This window comes from Varanus komodoensis, unplaced genomic scaffold (genome assembly GCF_004798865.1).
Source record: "Varanus komodoensis strain SLA01 unplaced genomic scaffold, ASM479886v1 scaffold7_1, whole genome shotgun sequence".
NCBI lineage: Eukaryota > Metazoa > Chordata > Lepidosauria > Squamata > Varanidae > Varanus > Varanus komodoensis.
Window position 1 is genome coordinate 11,653,313 of NW_025336479.1, and position 18,964 is coordinate 11,672,276.

An 18,964-nucleotide genomic window follows, 5' to 3' on the forward strand; every position below is an offset into this window, starting at 1 on the left:
AGGTATTCTGTAGCCCACAGGGGTACATGCCCAAACCCTGGGACTCACTTCTTGCCGCCATAGCCCTCGCTATTTGCAGCAGCTGAGATGCCCACCACGACAGCTGGTAGCCCATAGCCCACGAGGAAGATGTGCCAGTGCTTGAGGCAGTGTGTTCTGAAGACCTGAACCACCATCAAGTAGAGTTCCACGCCCTCCAGCAGCATCCAGCAGAAGACGGACAGAAAGAAGTAATGTAGCAGCCCAGCCACTATGGCACATGCTATCTGGGAGGGGAGACAGGACCAAGAGGAGATGGTGAAGCAGCTGCTTGACGAAGACTCGGCCTAAGGGTCTCAGTCTGGAGGGGTCAAGTTCCAAATACCTCTGGGAAGCTCTTCCTCAAGGAGGTCGGCCTAGACCCTATGCTCTGCAAGGTGGTTGATATGAGAGATTTATCCAGCCACAGTACCCTCAGTTGCAGCTGGTGAAATGGGTGCTACACTTCGACATTGCAAAGCAAACTGCCTTTCTAGCAAAAGCCAGTGTAGCTCTGGTTTCAAAATCCAGCCCACTACTCTGAGAAGTCCAGGCATTACTAAGGCAAAAGGAACAGGGAGCACGTTCCCACACATCCACATCTCCTGCTCCACATTGGGATATCTTCCCCAAAGGAAGATGCAAAGCATTCCCACTGCATGGTTGTCGTGTCCAGTGGGGCTCTGAAGCACTATATAGCTCTGGAATGCCCCTTCTCTCCCCTGAATTCCTCTCAGTGCTCCATCCCAGCAAGTTACCATGTTGCTAGGGTTTCCAGCACCCATCAGGAAGGTGACGTTGCCAGCAAAGAGAGCCAAGCAAAGGTGCAGGTGGATGCTGGTGCGGATCCCTCGGATGACACGACAAAACAGGAAAGTGAGGATGGCGAGAAACAGGCAGATGAGAGATACAACCAGTCCAATCTTGGTGATGATCAGCAAACCTTTGTCCTGTTGCAATAAGAAGTGGTTAAGGCACGCGATACAGTCAGGTCCTAACAGAAAGCTGGCCATGACCTGCTGGCTGGCAAACCCAGTCGGAAAAGAACATTCTGATAGGAGAGTAAAGTGCTGAAATGGCAAACTACTTCCAGTTCCCAGTATCTAGGAGACCACATGGCAAAGAGCAGCATGAACAGCTGGTGGGCCAGAAGCAGGATTCAAGCGTAGTTCTACAGAAGGTCCCACCCTGCTCTGAAGCATTCCCTGCTCTTTGTGCAACCTGCTTTGATTCTGTTAGCTCCTTACTAAACACCAGCGGTAGCTTAGAACCAGACTCCAAAATCTAATTCCTATCCTTGGTCCTGGTCTTTCCTCTGTGTCCCCCCCCCCCCAGGATGGCACTACAGGACCATTAAAAAGCAGGTGCAGTGGCTGTTTTTGTGGGACCTTGGACACCAGGGTACCTGTACGTCCCCCTTCCCCACTGTTCTCTTGGCACCTACAAAGTAAAGGAGTTCATATGCATCTTGTGTCTCAACTAGCTGACAGAGTGAGCTGAGTCAGTCAGGTGCAGAGGGGTCCTCCTTCCTCCTCTGTGCTCAGCTGCCAACTCAGCGTCTTCCTGCTCCTACCATGCACCTGTCCTGGCTCACCTGCATTTACCTGCCCCTCTCCATGAGTGGGTGCAAGCTGTCAGTTGGGAGGAAGAGATGGGGGGAGGGAGAGAGCGAGCAAGTGGATGGGAACACTTTGTTTTGTTTTTTTTTAATAAGTTGTATTATTATTTTCTACAAACTAAAAAAACTAAAAACATCAGTCATCAAAGACATCAGACCTACTGGGTCAGCCCCCCATTTTTTTTAAAGCAATCCATAGACATATTCAAATTTACGCATAGTCCCGTTTCTCTAGCCAATAATAAAAAGAGTTCCAAGTTTGACAGAAATGGGAACACTTTGGACTGTACTTCCTTCAATCCAGCCATTGGCCAAGCTGGCTGGGACTAATGGCAGCTGTAGTCCAAGGCATCTGGAGGCTGCCAGCCTGGGGAAGACTGAATGAGGAGGGAGGACAGGGGGGCAGGCAGGCTGGGCTACGGAGCTGCTGCAGGAGCAGCACTGGCAGAGACAAGTGGCCCCTGCCAGCTCCCCTTTCAAAATGGCACGGCCATCACGCCATGCTGATGAGGTTGACGTTTCGGCAAGGGGCGGCATAGAAATGTTATAATAATAATAATAATAAAAAAAATAATGCTCCTTTCCTCCTCAGCAGCTGCTGGCGTGTGTGCTCAGCTGAAGAGGCACTCAGGCCTATTCAAAGTCAGCAGTAGTGTCTCTAGCAGACAGATCGCTGCCGCCACTCCTCCTCCTCCTCCTCGAAACCTAGCAGATACTTGAGCTCCACTGTGATATGCTTAGAGCAGAAGCAGTGGATAGCCAACATCCGAAGAGGAAACCACTGTTACTCCCTGCTGAGTGAGCTACTTTGGGGTTGTTTCAAGCATTACATGCATATCAAGTGCTGCATGCAGCAGTTTCCACACTTGTAGCAAACAGACCAAAACAGGAAGTGTTCAATCACTTCTGTGCAGAAGACATACATCAGACCATGGGAACAAAAGTGTTTATTTCGTGTTTGCATTGTACCTAAGGAGCACCATAGTAGATGCCTTGTGAGTCATTGTCTTTTGCAAAATCTGGCCCTTTCCAAGCCTCTCGGCAGTGACATAATCCCCTCTCTTCTGAGCTTACAGCAAATCCCTGACGTGCAGCTGTGGCTCCTTACTCCCCTTTTGCTCCAAGCAGGTCGTGGCAGGGACTAAGCCTCCTTCTGGCCTGTTGGGACTCACCTGCACATCATAGAAGGCCATGAGCACAGCGAAGCTCGTCATGTGGTCGCACTGGCAGAAGGTTGTGGTGCTGGTGCTGGAGTTCAGGCGCCTGCAGCCTTCTTCCGACCAGCGCCCAGTGCCATTGAGAGGCTCCCAGAAGGCACAAATCACCTTCACGTCAGGATCCGAGTTCTGGGAATGCAGAGAAGACTCTCCAGTGGAAGGTCTGAAGTATCAGGAGGTTAGGAGAGGGAGTGCAGGATTCATGCTCAGTGACTTGAAAATGCCCCCAAAACGGATGGTGTATGTGTCTATGAAACACGAGGAACTATAAATAGGCTGAACTTATTGGCTTTAAGGTAGATCTAGGAGGGGCCAACATCACATCAAGTGGGTCAGCCAGGAGGACCCAGAAGGACATTCCTTCTCCAACGCATCTGCTTCGTTGTGTTAAAGGACAAAGATGGAGCAGAGAAATGGCACACTGAAAGGATTAGGGAGGAAAGCAGAGAATCAGATACTCACTGGTTTTGGGTGGGTGAAGCTGAAGGTGACAGGGGTGCTCAAAGACATTGTCTCATTGTGGTTGACAAAAGCAGATGCCACCCTGGAGAGCACCCTGTAGCTGGGCTTGACTGCCCTCTTTGACTTTGCGACTTCCTCCCATTCTTTCCCTTTCACCTCAGCCTCAGTCAGGACGGACTTGAGGTTCTTGTACGTGAGTAGGCCAACCATGTTGAAGTCTGAAAAGATAACATGGCAGCTTAGTGGCTCCTCAGCAGTGAGGACTTAACAGCCGCTGGTAGGAGTATGTGCAGGCCTGACGTGGCTGAACACCAGAGAGACAGCACCACATCAAGCTGCCAGTAGAGAGGAATTGCATTTTCAACGGGAAGAGCCCCCACTAACACAGCAGGGCCTAGCCTTTTCCCTCATACACTTACCTAGGCACTCCCACCCACAGCCTCATGTCATGGTCTATTCTAGCACCTCGCTGTGCTTCAAGTGTGGACTAGCCTTCAGAAATGTCTGACGAGTGACAAGCTCCCTCCGTGGTCCATTCAGCACATCAGAACTCTGCCTTGGAAGCGGACCATCTAGTGTAGCACCCTGTTGCCACAAGCGGCCAGTCGAGTGCCTCCCTGGAGCAGGGAGGAAACAGCCCCCACTGCTTGGCAGTCAAAGGCACACCTGTCGGAACCATTTGGCTGTTGCGGCTCACAGCCATGGGCGGAAGCTTGAATCCCTTTTAGAAGCCATCTAAGCTTGCGGCTACCCTACATCTTGTGGCAGGGAGTTCCACAGATTAAATTAGATCTATGGCCAGTCCCAATCATTCTACCAATAAAATCCATGTGATAACCCCTCCCTTCCCTCTTTTCATAACCCTTTCTTTTTCTCATGGTAAAACTTGTTTTGTCGTCTTTCCCCCTCCACTAAAAGTCTTCAGTGCATCCCCAGACCATCTTTAGAGAGAACTGCTTCCCTTTCTCCTGACACTGCCCCACCACTCAGCTGAACACCGGAGGAGCTGTGCATTGCCTGTCCGTTCCCTGGCTTATACACATGCCAAGCCTGACCTGGAAGCTGTCTCCTGGGGCAGCTGCCCCCGCCCCCCCGCAACTGTTCCTTTGCGGCCTGTCCTGGCACAAGAGGAATGTGCTGTGCGCTGCAGCTACATCTGCGGTGCACAGAGGACTCCACCTTTCCCCGTCTTGTTCACTGCGCTCCAGTCCACCTCCATCCGTGTCTCATTCTGGGACAGCCGGGCCAGGCTCTCACTCCTGTTGGTCCTGATCTCTATGGACAGATCTGGAATCAAAACAAGTCAAAGTCAAAACAAACACCAGGCTGAAGTTGTCAGCTAGCAGAAAAGAGCAGCTGGGCTGCGAGAGGCTGAGTGGGAAGCATCCTCTTTCTTCAACATAGTCCAGCTGCTCCATTTACAGTCTCTCCCCAGCTGGGAGACATCCTGGGCACCTTGGGGCAGATCTGAATAGGGGACAGCCCTTATTCCCAATATCCCAGGGCCAGCCTTTCTCCCTTCCCCCTACGGTGAAAGGGGTGGTGAACTTCAGGCCTGTGGGCCAAAACCAGCCCTCCAAAGTTCCACAAAGAGCAAAATGCTTTTGTACTGAGTGCCAGTCCTTTGGTGTTTTCCAGCTTTTGCACAAGCACAGCTAGCTCACCCCTTACAACGGTAGAAGTACTTCTCCTGAGGCTTAGTTACTGGCAGGAGGAGCTTTAAGCTAAAACAGGATTTGTTTCTACATTTTGCTCTCTCCCTCCACTGGAATTTCTCAGAATTTCTCAGGAACAGTACTCGGCCCTCAGTCTGAAGGAGGTTCTCCACCCCTTTGTTACAAGGGAAGGTGTAGGTGCCCCACCAGGAAGAACAGAGGAAAGCCCCAACATCTGCCAGCAGGAAAGCTTCAGCCCACCTCCAATTATTCTGTGCTCTCACCTATGTCTCTGCTGGACCCAAAGATGGTGCTATTTTTGGGCAGGTGAACTACCAGAAACCTGAGGAGGGATTCTGCCATCTGCATCAGCTGAGTAGCCCGGCGGTGCCTCTGCGTCTTGTCCATATCCTCCAAATAAACCACTATCTCACCCAGCATATCCATCAGTGTCTAAGAGGGAAGAAGCAATGTCATTGGTGCTGATGGGAAAAGCTGGCTTTACTTTTAGACATATACGGGGAATGGGCGGGACAGCAACATAAACAAACACAGCTCCTGACTAGCCAGTGGCCTCAAGCCCGATTGTACCACATGTGAATGCAGTGAGTGTGGCTTTTGGGCCTTGAGCATGTGGAGCCAGAAGTGTCATTCCGGAAACCTGCACATGGATTTTCATGCACATGTTGGCTTGGAGCTCGAACCAATGAGCTGCAGTACAGGGCCTGGTGCTATGAAGAGGGGGAGTGTGCAACGTGCATTGGAGGCAATGCAGCAAAGTGGCTGCTAGGTTCCAGCCCACTTCAGGACTCTGTTGAACTTCCATTTCATAGCTTTTAAAGAAAGGCTTCCTTAAACTTTTTTGACTGCAGAGAAAGCAAGTATGAAGCGGAAGAGTGTGGGAGAGAATTAGGAAATATATATATGCCTGGTAAAGAAAGGCCCTCATCCAAATTGCAGTCACTTGGATGTAAGCCCCACTGAATCCAGTCAAATTTACTGAATTACAACCTCGATTAGGACTGTACCTAAACATCATATAAATGTCCAGTTGTAAAATATTAACAGAGTGCAGGCATGTTTCTTGTTGCCCGTGCTTGTGCTACAAGAGGTGCATTGTACATTTCTAGTAACATGGAACACAACTCAGGTGTAGGTTCCTTTGGTTCCTGTGTCATTACAATAGGCTTTAATGCAGTTTAGGAATGTAATTTTCTCTGGATGAATACAAAGACTCTGCTTGACAGGGGAGTGAAAAGTAAATGGAAAGCTTCCATGTTGCACATCTTTGCATCTTGCACTCCCCTCTACCCTTCTGATAAGCATTTGTATTTTTCACCTGAGATCTACCCTGCTTGACTTTATCATTTCAGAAGTCATCTAAGATTATGCTTGGCTGAAATAACTATGTATACTTTCGCTATTGTTCAGTTGATTAAGCAATTTCATATAAGTGGTTTATTTTGTTACCCTTCTGTGAACAGCAATTTCTTTCTGGCACTGAATTGATTTTAGCTGCAGTTTATAACTCTGCAACTGGCAATGGTCTTTATATCTTGGCTGCCAATGGAATGCATGAGCCCTCTATTATTTAATTACTGTCTTCTACAAGTTTTGTCCATCACCCACCTATCTGAAGTTGCCTTCCTCCTTGTGCACTGAGATAACCACGTCAGGTGGCAAGTGGGCTGAAGCAGCAGTGGTAGTCCTGCGCCCCTTCTTCTTTTTCGCAGCCACTGGGCCCCTCCACCATCTTGGAGGATGGAGCAGTCTGGACACATGGCCTCCTCTGCACCCACTAAACTAGCCTGCAGTCCTTGGTGGTGAGGGAAGATGCTGCTCCCCTGTCTCCAGTGTTGAAATAAAATCCAGCAGGCAATCTGTGAATGGACCTGAGCAGGGCGGCAGGGGGAGGGGACACCCACACCATCTCATCCTTTGCCTTGGGCAGCTAAATATCTTGGGTTGGCCCTGCTCCGATGCTTCTCGATCTCTACAAATGATTGCAGTGGGAATTGGTCTAATTCAGTCCTGTAAGTTGTGCTTTTGCCAATATACTGCATACATTGAGCTGAGTGTTAAGGAGGAGGACAGAGCGCTGTTTGGGTTTGGACACAGGGCCAAAATATGCTACATTATTTACCTCAGCGTAAGCCTGGATGTACTAAATCATTGGCACTATAGCATTCGGGGAGGGGAGAGATCAACTTCCCCACCTCATTTTGGTCCTGAAGTTCCATGCACAATCCAGGGTGTGTGTATGTTGAAAAAAATGAAGAAATACCTCTATTAGAATCAATGGGTATTGTTTTCTTTCTTCTCCCTCACTTTCATGGGGGTGGCTGGAACTCCAGGATAAAAATGGGAGGGAGCTTAAAGGCTTTCTCCAAGTGTGCCACAGATCCAGTCCTAATGACAGCCATACATGCTTGTACTGAGGTAAATCATGCACTGCTATGTGTGTTTTGAAGAACAAGTGGTTTGGCCCCGAGGGTAGGAAGAGTGCATGAAGAACTGCTGCTGAAGAGGCCTGACCGACAGAAGGCCTTAAGAGAGAACTTCAGGAGGGATACTTAAGTACCATTTGCCTGCAAGAGAGTAGGGGTGGGGTGGGGGGAAGGGGAGATGACACAGGGCTGGACAGCGCCACCTGCTGGCCTTTATCCCCACATATTTTTAATGAATAACACTTTCTTCTCACATATGCAATTCTGACTTGAGAAATAAAAGGTGTGAAATAAGCTTGAAACATACCTGCATACCGTTGAGACTATCCAGGCTCTGGTTTCTCACTTCTGAAGTGCAAAGACCGCTCAGCTCTGTTGCAAGTTTGCAAAAGCGATCCTGAAAAACAATCCCCCCAAAACTCCATGGATGGAGATGGAGGGGACCGGGATGAGAAGAGGGGACCGGAATCCACTGTGTTAGCCCTGCTCTGCCTAACTGCATACATAAATAAACAGCCAGTGCAGGTAACCTTAAGCTAGATCAGGACGATGGTACTGGGAAGAGAAGCTTGATGCCCAGTCTCCCGCTGTGGTATTGACTTTTCCCCAGCCACCCACAGCGTTTGGCTGCTCCCACCAGCTTTGTGCAAGGGGAGAGAAGCTGTGAAAAGCTTGTGCCTGGACTGCTCACTGAGCTGCCAGTGCAACAGAAAAGGGGCCACAGGAAACACAGGGAGTGGAATTTGAAATAAAACAGATGGCCACAATCTGGTATGGTTAGGCACACAATACCCATGTAGGACAACTGGGCACGAGGTGACAGCCAACATTTTGTCCTGACAGACTTCAACAGCACAATTATAATCATTCCTGTGTTTCCCAAGAGTAACTTAAACATTCCTTTTTTCAGTAAGCCAAGATTTTGAATGTCAGGGATACAAATTCCACAAAAAATTAACTCCCTGCATTGAGGGACAATTCTTTCTCTTAATGGATAAATAAACCAGAGATGTGCAAATTATACAGTAATAAATAAAACAAATTAATAAACCAGAACCAGTGTGACATAATGGCCCAAGTGTGGGACTAGGACTCGGATTCTAGTCTCCTCTTGGCCATGAAGCTCACAGGGTGACACTGGGAAGTCAGACTCTTAGCCTAAACTACCTTACAGGACTGTTGTGAGGCTAAAATGGAGAGCAGAAAGAGACAGATTATGAAAGTCACTTGGAGATCCTTTCAGGAAAAAAGGCAGGATATAAACAAACAAAATATCCTACAACTGCATAGCTCAAGTGCAGAGACTATATTTGGCACAGAATAGGTGGACTTTCTGTTTTAAAAGAGCAAGTTTCTTGTCCTTCAGGGTGCAATGCAAAAAAAAGTTGACATGTATGGGGGCAACACTTTGGCAGAATTTTAGGAGCCAGTGTATCAAAACAGCAGGGCTTCTGGTGGTTAGGGAGTTGGGCCTTCAATGCCGTGAGAAGCTTTTCTCTCCTTCCAATTCCTGTACAAATTATGCCAATTCAGCAATTATATGATAACCTTCACAGCTTGCATAATTTAAACAGGTCATAAAATTCAGCTTTCCTTGGAGAATTTTGATTTCTTTTCATTTTTAAACAACCTTTAAAAAAGTTTTTTAAACTAAAAAGAGTTTAAAATTGTTTTAAACTATATGCATGGTAGCTTATTTGCCCAAGTCAATAGAAGGCTAATGAGTGAGTAATCCTAGGGAGCAGGGCTGGAGATCCACCACACCCATAGCCCTGTTTGCTCACTCCAGCCATGATAGGACTGCTTCTCTGTCCTCCCTTGATCACAGTGGATGAAGAGAAATGAACCTACCAGCTCCAAGGCTGGCATAGCTTCAGGTCCAATCCTCAGTGTGAATGAAATGTGGGCGTCTTTGGATCCTGACGATCCAGGCCCATTTGTGACATGCTCCCAACATACACCCATGACATTTTCAGTCCTGACAGGAGCACCAGTGGGGCTTTATGTCCCTCCACAATGCTTTCTATGGGTGTAACAGACACAAGGACTGACTATTTACACCAACAGAATGGTTGTAGGCAGAACCTATGGGCTAAATGGTCTTGACATCCCATATCTGGATGTTACTCACCTGTGCATCTGAACAATTAATACTTGAAAGCTTTGGACACGGCAGTGCTGGGGACAAAAACAGACATGTTATCAGAAACCATTGCTTTTCCTTCCCAAAAGCTCTTGGGATTCCACTTTTATTATCAAAGCACATTTCATAGAACTTTATGTCACGTGGTCCATAACAACTTCAGCTGGAGTCACAGTAGCAAAATTTGGCTGAACTCAACCATATTGTTTTGTTAGCTGTGCTGATGACCCCTTAAGACTTGGTGTTACCTTTCCTAATGTGCAGTAAATACTCTAGCAGAGCATAATCTCCAAACATTCTGACGGGAAGAATGCATCTGCGGGGCTCTTGCAGAACTTGGGCGAGCTGCTACGAGCAACCCAAGGCCCCTTCTTCCTGCTGCACAGCTCCACACAGAGCGGATGTGGTGGTGGCTGTGGCAGCACACCTAAGGTAGGGCGTGTGGTGAGGGCAAATGAGGATGAGCAGCCACCGCAAGGCGCTCCGCTGGCCTTTCTCTCACTCCAGCACTCGCCACCACTGAAGAGCGCCTGTGGAGTTCTGTGGAGTGGCAGGGCTGGAGGCAGCAGGGAGAAATGGCGCCGTTCACTGTCCCCTCGCCCTGCTGCATGGTGCGGGCACCTGACCCTGCCTCCTGGGGCGTTGCAGCCCAAACCATCGTGAAGGTGCCAGGCTGTGGGAGGCTGAGCTAGGTGGGCCAGCGGTCTGAATCCACACGGGGCAGCTTCCCATGAAAACACACTTCAGGCTTCTATTCGGCCATAAATTTCACTGGATGGCTATCTTATGCCTGCCAGCTTCACAGAGTTGTTGAAAGGGTAAAGTAGGGAGAGGTTGATGCAGGGCGGAAAAACATTTGGAAATGATCTTTGCTCTAGCCGGACACGATGCAACTGCACAATTTTAAACTACAAGAATTCACAACTACTTGTACCTGCTATGTTGTCACAACAGTTCATACGCTGAGCACACCTATGAAGTGTTTCAGCTCTAAGTCTGAAGTTTTGTAAACGACTGAGGGCTGGGGACATTTGCGCGAAAGAGGGTGCTCTGGGAACTGTGCCAAAGTAACTCAGTGGTTTGAGGAGCTCCTTGCCTGGTGCTGCCACAGACCAGTGAGACTGTAGGTGGTGTGGGGCAAAAGGGGCCTTCCCTTTTGTGTGATGCATCTGCAAGGCATGCATGGCCCGAGCCCTGATCCTACTGGCCCCACACCTTCCTCCACGAGACCCAGCAGGCTGAAGAGCATCAGGAACGAGCCGGCAGTGGAAAGCAAAGGGTGGCTAATTGTTGTCAATCATCAGCCTGGAAGAGGGAGCTGTCGAGGCACAGCTCCAGGGGAGTGGAAACTAGCCCCCCCTGCAGAGATGATCCAAGAAAATAATGCACCTGGGTAGCCCAGTCAGACGTAGTCCGAGCAGAAAATGATCACTGTTAACACATCTGGAATCAAATTGTCTTTGCATGCAGGGAGTCACTGAAACAAGCTAGGCAAGATAAGTGCTGTGGTTTATTGAAGCAATCGATGCAACTTTTCTGCTCTTTTTCTCTCCTGTGGATTTAGCGTCACTACAGCATTTATGAAGCTAATACTAGTGCCCTATTAAAATAAATGCAGGCACCTTTCCAGTCCAAGATCAAGTAACAATACACACATGTACGCGCGCGCACACACGGGGGAGCATTTTACATCCTAGGTCGACACTTATTACATGGCACAACTTTTGCAGTGTCAGGCTCCTATCCCTCAAACAGTGCCTCCTGCCCCCACCCACATCCCCCTTTCCCAGCTTCCTCCAACAAGATTCACCTTTGCATTCTGTTCTGCTTTTACTCCTACAGACAGCGTCTGAACAATCTAAAATATCCTGGTTAGACATGCACTTCTGTAAGAGGATACCATGCTGCCACAATTGACACATTCACTACAATGGCTGGGGGAGAGGGCATCACCCCCGTGAAGATCTTGAAAGAGGGGGAGTGGGCACGAAAAACAGCATGGGAATAAGAACTCTGCAAAGGACAGTGAGAAAGGTGGTGGGGGAAAGGAACAACCACAGGCCTCCTGAGATCAAAGATCTGCTTGGGATGTCTTTGGCTAGGAGGTAACACCATTTCAATGTAACTGTAGGAATGAATTGCTCAGATATGCCGCAAGGCAGTTTGCGTAAGTGCACGTGACATCTTGACCACGCTTCCATGAATCAGTGTAGGACACGGAGCCCCCGGGGTGACTTTGGGCCTGTCACTGCGCCTCAGCCCAACCTACCTCACAGGGTGGTGGCTGTGAGGATAAGACTGAGAGGGGGATGAGAATGATGCAAGCTGCCTTGCGTTCCTTGGAAGGAAAAAAGGTGGGATATAAATATAATAAAATAAATCAAGAGGCAGGATATGAGCGTAACTGAGCAAAGAAACAAAAGTCACATAGATTGCAGTTGGGTTAAGTTACGTGAACTACCCCGATGGACAAGATGGGCCTCTGGAGGAGCGTATGGCCCATACTGGCTACACAAGAAGCTTCTGGGTTACTGCAGGCAGAAATCAGCAGTGCTTGCATGCACGGAAACTTTCATTTCCACAAACATGTATCTGTGCATATGAAAAGGAAGAGAGACCATTATTCTAGCTTCCCACTGTTTATGTCGCCTTACGTGTGGCATGATCCTGTATATACTGGCTGCAACACTAGTATAACTGCAGAAACATCATTGTCCATATATTATTTTGGCCATATACAGGAAAAGTTATGTTCCCATGAACTGTACCTGTGCATATCTTTCTGACATCTCTTCCGCTCTTTGCAAACCCTTTATTGCATTTACAGTAGTAGTCCCCCTGCGTGTTCTTGCATTCTCCACCAGGTTTACAGAGGGAAGCATTTGCCTTGCATTCATCAATGTCTGCAATGAAAAACTTTCTTCTTGGTGAAATAAGACAAATTGGTCCCAATTTTGGACATCGCTTATTGTGTGGGGAGGAAACAGCTTGTGCCTGCACAGAGAGAAGCAGTTCTGTTTCCAGTGGTAGAAGCACTAAAATGCCCACGTCATGCAAAGAGGTGTCCTTTAACATTCCTGTGCAGCAACAATCTTCAAACAGCAAGTTGCATTGTGCCTGCCGCCATTCCAAGCTGCTAGCAGGAACTTCCTACTCAGGCAAAAAGCTCGAACGGGCACTAGTATGCCGAGTATACCCGGCTTCGCTAGTGATTCCCAACTAGTGGAACAAGCCAAAACATCTGCACTTCAGGAGAGACAGGGATTAGGTTTGCATGACACAAATACCCACTGTGGTTTGTAGCCATGATCAGTCAGTGTGTTGTCTGAACCGAGTACACTCCCCAAGGGGTGGTCCATAAGCCACTTTGGGCTGGCTTATAAATCAGCCCAGTTGCTTATGGCTTGTTCTAGGGTTTAATTAACCCATCTGACTTATTCTCTTTGTCCAAATCTAAAAACACAGCAAGCCAGGGACAAGCTAAGAGCCAAGCGAGCCCCTTGCCAAGAATGACAGGGAAAAAATTTTTTGTAGGGTTTTGGACCTTTTTTTTTTTTTTTACTGGGCAGGGGCAGGTTCCCACTCTGCCCTTGAGAAACTGAGGCCAGCCCAGAGCCATATAATCATCACCTCAAATCCCTGAAGATTCCCCGCCCCATTAAAAAAGAAAAGAAAAAGAAAATCTAAGACAGAAATACTTAGCAGTGAGGCACAATATTTCAACTTGGAATGGGTGTATTTTCCTAAGTATGGATAACCAAAGGGAACAGTGATACTTCCCAAAAAGTTTAGAAAAAAACTGTAAGAAAGGGTATATGAGGGGAGGGGGGAACAATCCTCAATTACCTCCACTCCACACAGAATCCCAAGGTTTTAGGAGGCTGCCAAGATGCCCTTTCCACTGTACCTTCCATGTTGCCATTTGCTCTGAGTTGACAGCAACTCAAGAAGTGGTAAAGATGGTGGCGGGGGGGGGGGTTACCCATGCCTCTCTGCACAGGGGTGTCTCCAAGTTTTGAAGAATGCTCCTGCTGCTAGCAGCGGGGGGCAAAGGTCTCTTACAACACCTGGGAGACACTTGCAGTGGTGTCCCTCCCGAAAAAACTAGAGGATTGTGCTGTAAACAGTGGGAATCCCCTCTTTCCATGAATTCCACTCTCTTGCAGCTTGCATGGAGCCCTGTGGTCACACCTTGACAGCAAGGCTTTGTGCAACAGGCTGGCTGGAGTGAGTGCCTGCTAGATTTGGGAAGCAGCTCCCCAGCTTCCCCCACTCTATCCATACTCCACTAAAGAGACCAGTCCCAGAGATGCTAGAAATCCCGCTGAGTGCAGGTAACAGCTCAGCTTAAAAAACGAACAAGTCTTCTGACACTGAATGCGCCAAAGCGTACTCTGAATCAGACTTCAAACATTTGTTTTAAGCAGTGGACAATCACAGGCCGTCCCCGTCCCCCAAACCACTGGGCATCCATGAGGAGGAACCTCCCAGATTGGACCTGAAAGCTGCCTCTAATAACAGCTTTCATGATCTGATTTGTAAAAAGCCAGCAGCCTCACAAATTGCCTTGCTGCAAGGAAGGGGACATCTCCGTGTCCCTGCGGTGTCCTCTGAGATACGGCAGAAGGACCAAGGGAGAGGGAAGCGGCAAGTGGGGGAGGAAGGACACAACCCCCTGCTGCGCCTGATTGTCTGTCATGGGATCACGAGGCCAGACAACCGCTGGCCAGAGGGAGCCTTTCAGGAGAAGTCAGCAAACCAAGTCAGCAAACCAGCAAACAAGCGCTCAGTTTCAGGCAGGGAAACACGTGACACTCCAATGGCACCAGTGGAAGGCTCCCCCCGTTCTTTAGTCCCTACATGGATAGGGGGAATTTAAGGGGGAGGCGGCTGGGTGGGAAGATACACCTGCCTTCTACTCAGGCACAGTTTTCAAGATACGGATTGAGGCTCTGTGGGTTTACTCAGTCAGGATGATTAGATCAAGAGAAGGTCATGAGGGATCCAGACCTCTGCCTGGATGCAGTAATTGCATAGAGAAGGGCTGTGAAACTGAAGCTGAACCCCAACAAGACAGAGTCCTTGTGGACTGGCACTTCCCAGGTTAGAGGGAGTCAGGCTGTTTGCCTCCCCTGAATGGGGTTGTCCTCCCTGTGGGGAGTGAGAGCAGAGACTGGGGGTGCTCCTGGGTCCAGCAGTATCATTGGAGGCCCAGGTGAGCTTGGTGGCCCGGAGTGCCCATGACCCACTTTGGCTGGTATGCCAACCATGCCTGCTCCTGGACAGCAATCAGCTAGGCAGGGATCCGTGCACTGGCGCCTCATGAGTAGACTAGTGCAATGAGCTCTTTATGGGGCTGCCCTTGGGTCTGGCAGCTGTGGCAGAATGCAGCAGGTAGGTGCCGACTGGGCCACCCAGCGGTGCTCGTAGAAGCCCTGTGCTCGAAGAGCTGCACTGGCTGCCTCTTAGCTCCTGGGCTGCAATCAAGATTATGTTATTGTCAAATAAAATTCCAAACAATTGATGGCCAGGATTTGTAGCCTTTTCTTACATGTGCCCACCCAACCGAATGTACTGGGGAAACCTGATGTTAAAGTGTTACATGGCATCATTCTGAAATTATTGGCATGCCGCTGGGCAATACCTGAGCACAGGTGGGCAGATGCCGACCTGTTCTCTCACCATCTCCTGTGCTTTCTCCTGCCATAATGCTTATAAAAGCTGCATTTCTCCTGGAGGGACTGTAAGTCCAGGCATCAACTTTGCTGGGAGGGTTGGTGGGAGGGAAGCTCAGAGAGAGAGTACATGCTTTGGATGCAGCAGGTAATCTGGGATCAGTCTCAAGGAAAAGAACCTTCAGTGGCTGAGACTTCAAGGAGTTACTGCATGTCAGAACAGACCATACTGGACTAGCAAGTCCAATGGTCCAAACCAATCCAGGGGAGCTTTGTCTTTGGCTAGGAGGTAACACCATTTCAATGTAACTGTAGGAATGAATTGCTCAGATATGCCACAAGGCAGTTTGCGTAAGTGCACGTGACATCTTGACCACGCTTCCATGAATCAGTGTAGGACACGGAGCCCCCGGGGTGACTTTGGGCCTGTCACTGCGCCTCAGCCCAACCTGCCTCACAGGGTGGTGGCTGTGAGGATAAGACTGAGAGGGGGATGAGAATGATGCAAGCTGCCTTGCGTTCCTTGGAAGGAAAAAAGGCGGGATATAAATATAATAAAATAAATCAAGAGGCAGGATATGAGCGTAACTGAGCAAAGAAACAAAAGTCACATAGATTGCAGTTGGGTTAAGTTACGTGAACTACCCCGATGGACAAGATGGGCCTCTGGAGGAGCGTATGGCCATACTGGCTACACAAGAAGCTTCTGGGTTACTGCAGGCAGAAATCAGCAGTGCTTGCATGCACGGAAACTTTCATTTCCACAAACATGTATCTGTGCATATGAAAAGGAAGAGAGACCATTATTCTAGCTTCCCACTGTTTATGTCGTCTTACGTGTGGCATGATCCTGTATATACTGGAAATACCTGTGGCCTGAGCTATGATTTAAATGAACTGATCCTCCACGTCAAATCCTGCCTGAATGGATGCTTTGCTTTACCAAATGCTTCACATGTATTTAGACTACTGTCTAACCCAAAGCATCAATGCAGGTGCAGGCTGCAACACTAGTATAACTGCAGAAACAGCATTGTCCATATATTATTTTGGTCATACATAGAAAAAGTTACATTCCCGTGAACTGTACCTGTGCATATCTTTCTGTCATCTCTTACGCTCTGTGCAAACCCTTCATTGCAGTTACAGACGTAGGTCCCCTGGGTGTTCTGGCATTCTCCACCAGGTTCACAGAGGGAAGCATTTGTCTTGCATTCATCAATGTCTGCAATGAGAAATTTGGAGAAATATACAACAAATTGGCCCCGATTTTGGACATCACTTATTGTGGTGAGGAGGACACAGCTTGTGCCTGCACAAAGATTCTATTTCCAGTGGTGGAAGAAGAAAGATGCCCGAAGTCACACAAAGAGGTGTTCTGTAGCATTCCTGTGCAGCAACAATCCTCAAACAGCAAGTTGCATTGTGCCTGCCGCCGTTCCAAGCTGCTAGCAGGAACTTCCTACTCAGGCAAAAAGCTCGAACGAGCACTAGTATGCCGAGTATACCCGGCTTCGCTAGTGATTCCCAACTGGAACAAGCCAAAAAATCTGCACTTCAGAAGGAGAGACAGGGACTGGGTTTGCATGACACAAATACCCACTGTGGTTGGTAATCAGCAAATCAAGTTCCTGGGTAAACCTTCAGTGGCTGAGACTTCAAAGAGTTACTGCACGTCAGAACAGACCAAACTGGGCTAGCAGGTCCAATGGTCTGAACCGATACAGGGGAGCTTTGTATGCTCCAAACTTCTAAGCAAAAGTAGTTTCCTGAGAAATAAGTGCAGGCCGAGAGGGAGCTCAGCAAGTTCCTCCCACAGCATGTTGGATATGAACCTGGGAAACTCTCCCTGTTTCCATTCCAGGTGGCAGACGGAGCTTTCCTGAGAGTTTTCCTGGGTCCCTCCGTTTCAAAACCAGCCACTGTGCTCTAGGGGTGCACTTTGGAAAGGCAAGCCACAGAAGTGGCAACCACAGCTGGCCTTGCACATCTGCATCGGCTCTCAGTTAAGCCACGCCTGGAGTGAGCATGAAGCATTTCAAGCAAGAGGTGGTCCCAAGAAGTGCTTACCCACGCAGTCATTTGCAGAGACATTCCAGAATCTTGTCTTCCCACTTTTTGAATGGAATCCGCGTACACATGTGCAGAAGCAGTCAGCCCCTAATGCAGCATGGGAACCACACGACTTTTCGCAGGAATCATCTGCAAGATATGAGGCTCTGCATTAAAGACATCCATGTCCTTCTTCTGCATGCACCAAATGACTGGATCTTGGGAAGTGCAGGTTCTTCTTCATAGTCCTAGCTTAGGCCGCAGTAACTGCAATAGGCATTAAGTTGTCACAAGACTCTTTGTTGTTCTAGAGCAGGGGGATGAAAGTTAGTCCTGAATCAGGCCCATTAGGGATCCCCAGTACAGCTTCTCAATACAAATTTCTGAGCTATATTCTGTGTCTGAAAGCTGAGGCCCGTGGCAGGGCAAAGGATGCATTTGGGTTGGCAGAATTTTGGGAGCAGGGAATGAAAACATTCCGAAGGATCACGACTCTGATCAGACAGAGTGCACCATCCCATGCAGCTGATTTTGCAGATCTCAAAAGGGCAGCAAATAGTGCGTTATTTAATGCATTCTTTATTGTGAATTTCATTGGCTTCAGGCATCGTTCACCTTCACTGCGGCTCAGTCTGGGTGTGCGAAGGGGCTACTCCACCCCAGGCAGCAAAATGGCTCCTGTTGGCAATTAATCAGCGGAAAGTGGAAAGGGGGCTTCAGCCTCAACATCTCACGGTCACATATGACACTGCAGTCACCCGAGCACAAGGTAATTGAGACTCACCAGATGACTAAAGAAACATTAACTGTTTGCTCTTCCTTCCTTCCTTCCTTCCTTCCTTCCTTCCGTCCTTCCTTCCTTCCTTCCTTCCTTCCTTCCTTCCTTCCTTCCTTCCTTGTCACTTGTCAGGAAGGTGGGGAACATCATCTCTGAAACTATGCTAACAATCATTTCCTATTTTAAAATGAATGGGGAGGGGTCATGTACACTGTAAGCAGGAAAAGGGGCCCAACCAGCAGCTCATATTCCTAGGTTCGAGAAGCAGCAGGAGCCAGCTTTGAGCCACTTATTAGCCCAAGAGCAGAGGCAAAAGTGGCTGGAAATGGTTGGGGAGGGGTGGATTTTACAGAGAAGAATTGTTCAGAAGAGGAAAAGTTAAGCACGCTCCTTAGAAGGGTCTTCTTCACTTGCCTGATGACAGAAGCATGGATTAGGAACCCAGACTTTTCCTTACGACAGATAAGATGATGATGATTAATTTCCTTCCGTTGAAGACTGGTATATCTGCCTGAAATGTCTCAACCACACACAGGATGCTGTTGGCACAGCATGGCTGGACAAGAACGGGTTTCTAAAGTATCTTGGGTTACATAATCCCATTAGCTCACCCGGGTGGCATGATCTATCACCTTCTCCTGGGCAGAGAAGGGGCTCTTGGAATGCTTCTGCCCCCACCTTGGCATGGAGCTTCATCCCTTTGACGCTCAGGGCTCAACCAGCACTCCTCAACGCCAAGCAAAACTATACAGCCGAAGTTGAAGCTGGGCCTTCTAATGCTGCTTGAACGCCTTTTTGAGCCAGGGGGAACTTACCTTCTTCGTCAGCGGTAGCTCTAGATAGGGTAATGACGAGCCCTGAAAGACAAGAGAAGTGGGGAATATCCCACTGTGAGAACT

At 48.6% G+C, this 18,964-nt stretch overlaps 1 protein-coding gene across 2 annotated transcripts in view; it reads right to left on the bottom strand.

Moving 5' to 3' along the window:
- ADGRE5 (adhesion G protein-coupled receptor E5) overlaps positions 1-18,964 on the bottom strand; it is a 48,874-nt gene that overhangs the window by 8,347 nt on the left and 21,563 nt on the right. The window contains exons 2-13 of one of the 2 annotated variants that reach the window (XM_044453648.1): positions 18,881-18,922; positions 17,306-17,437; positions 16,326-16,460; positions 12,329-12,463; positions 9,549-9,595; positions 7,725-7,814; positions 5,255-5,423; positions 4,495-4,602; positions 3,316-3,533; positions 2,809-2,982; positions 777-968; positions 49-266 (exon numbers count right to left, since the gene is read on the bottom strand). In XM_044453648.1, coding sequence (XP_044309583.1) covers positions 49-266; positions 777-968; positions 2,809-2,982; positions 3,316-3,533; positions 4,495-4,602; positions 5,255-5,423; positions 7,725-7,814; positions 9,549-9,595; positions 12,329-12,463; positions 16,326-16,460; positions 17,306-17,437; positions 18,881-18,922 — 1,660 coding nt within the window. The remainder of the gene's footprint in view (positions 1-48; positions 267-776; positions 969-2,808; positions 2,983-3,315; positions 3,534-4,494; positions 4,603-5,254; positions 5,424-7,724; positions 7,815-9,548; positions 9,596-12,328; positions 12,464-16,325; positions 16,461-17,305; positions 17,438-18,880; positions 18,923-18,964) is intronic. The other variant, XM_044453649.1, reaches the window with a different exon arrangement.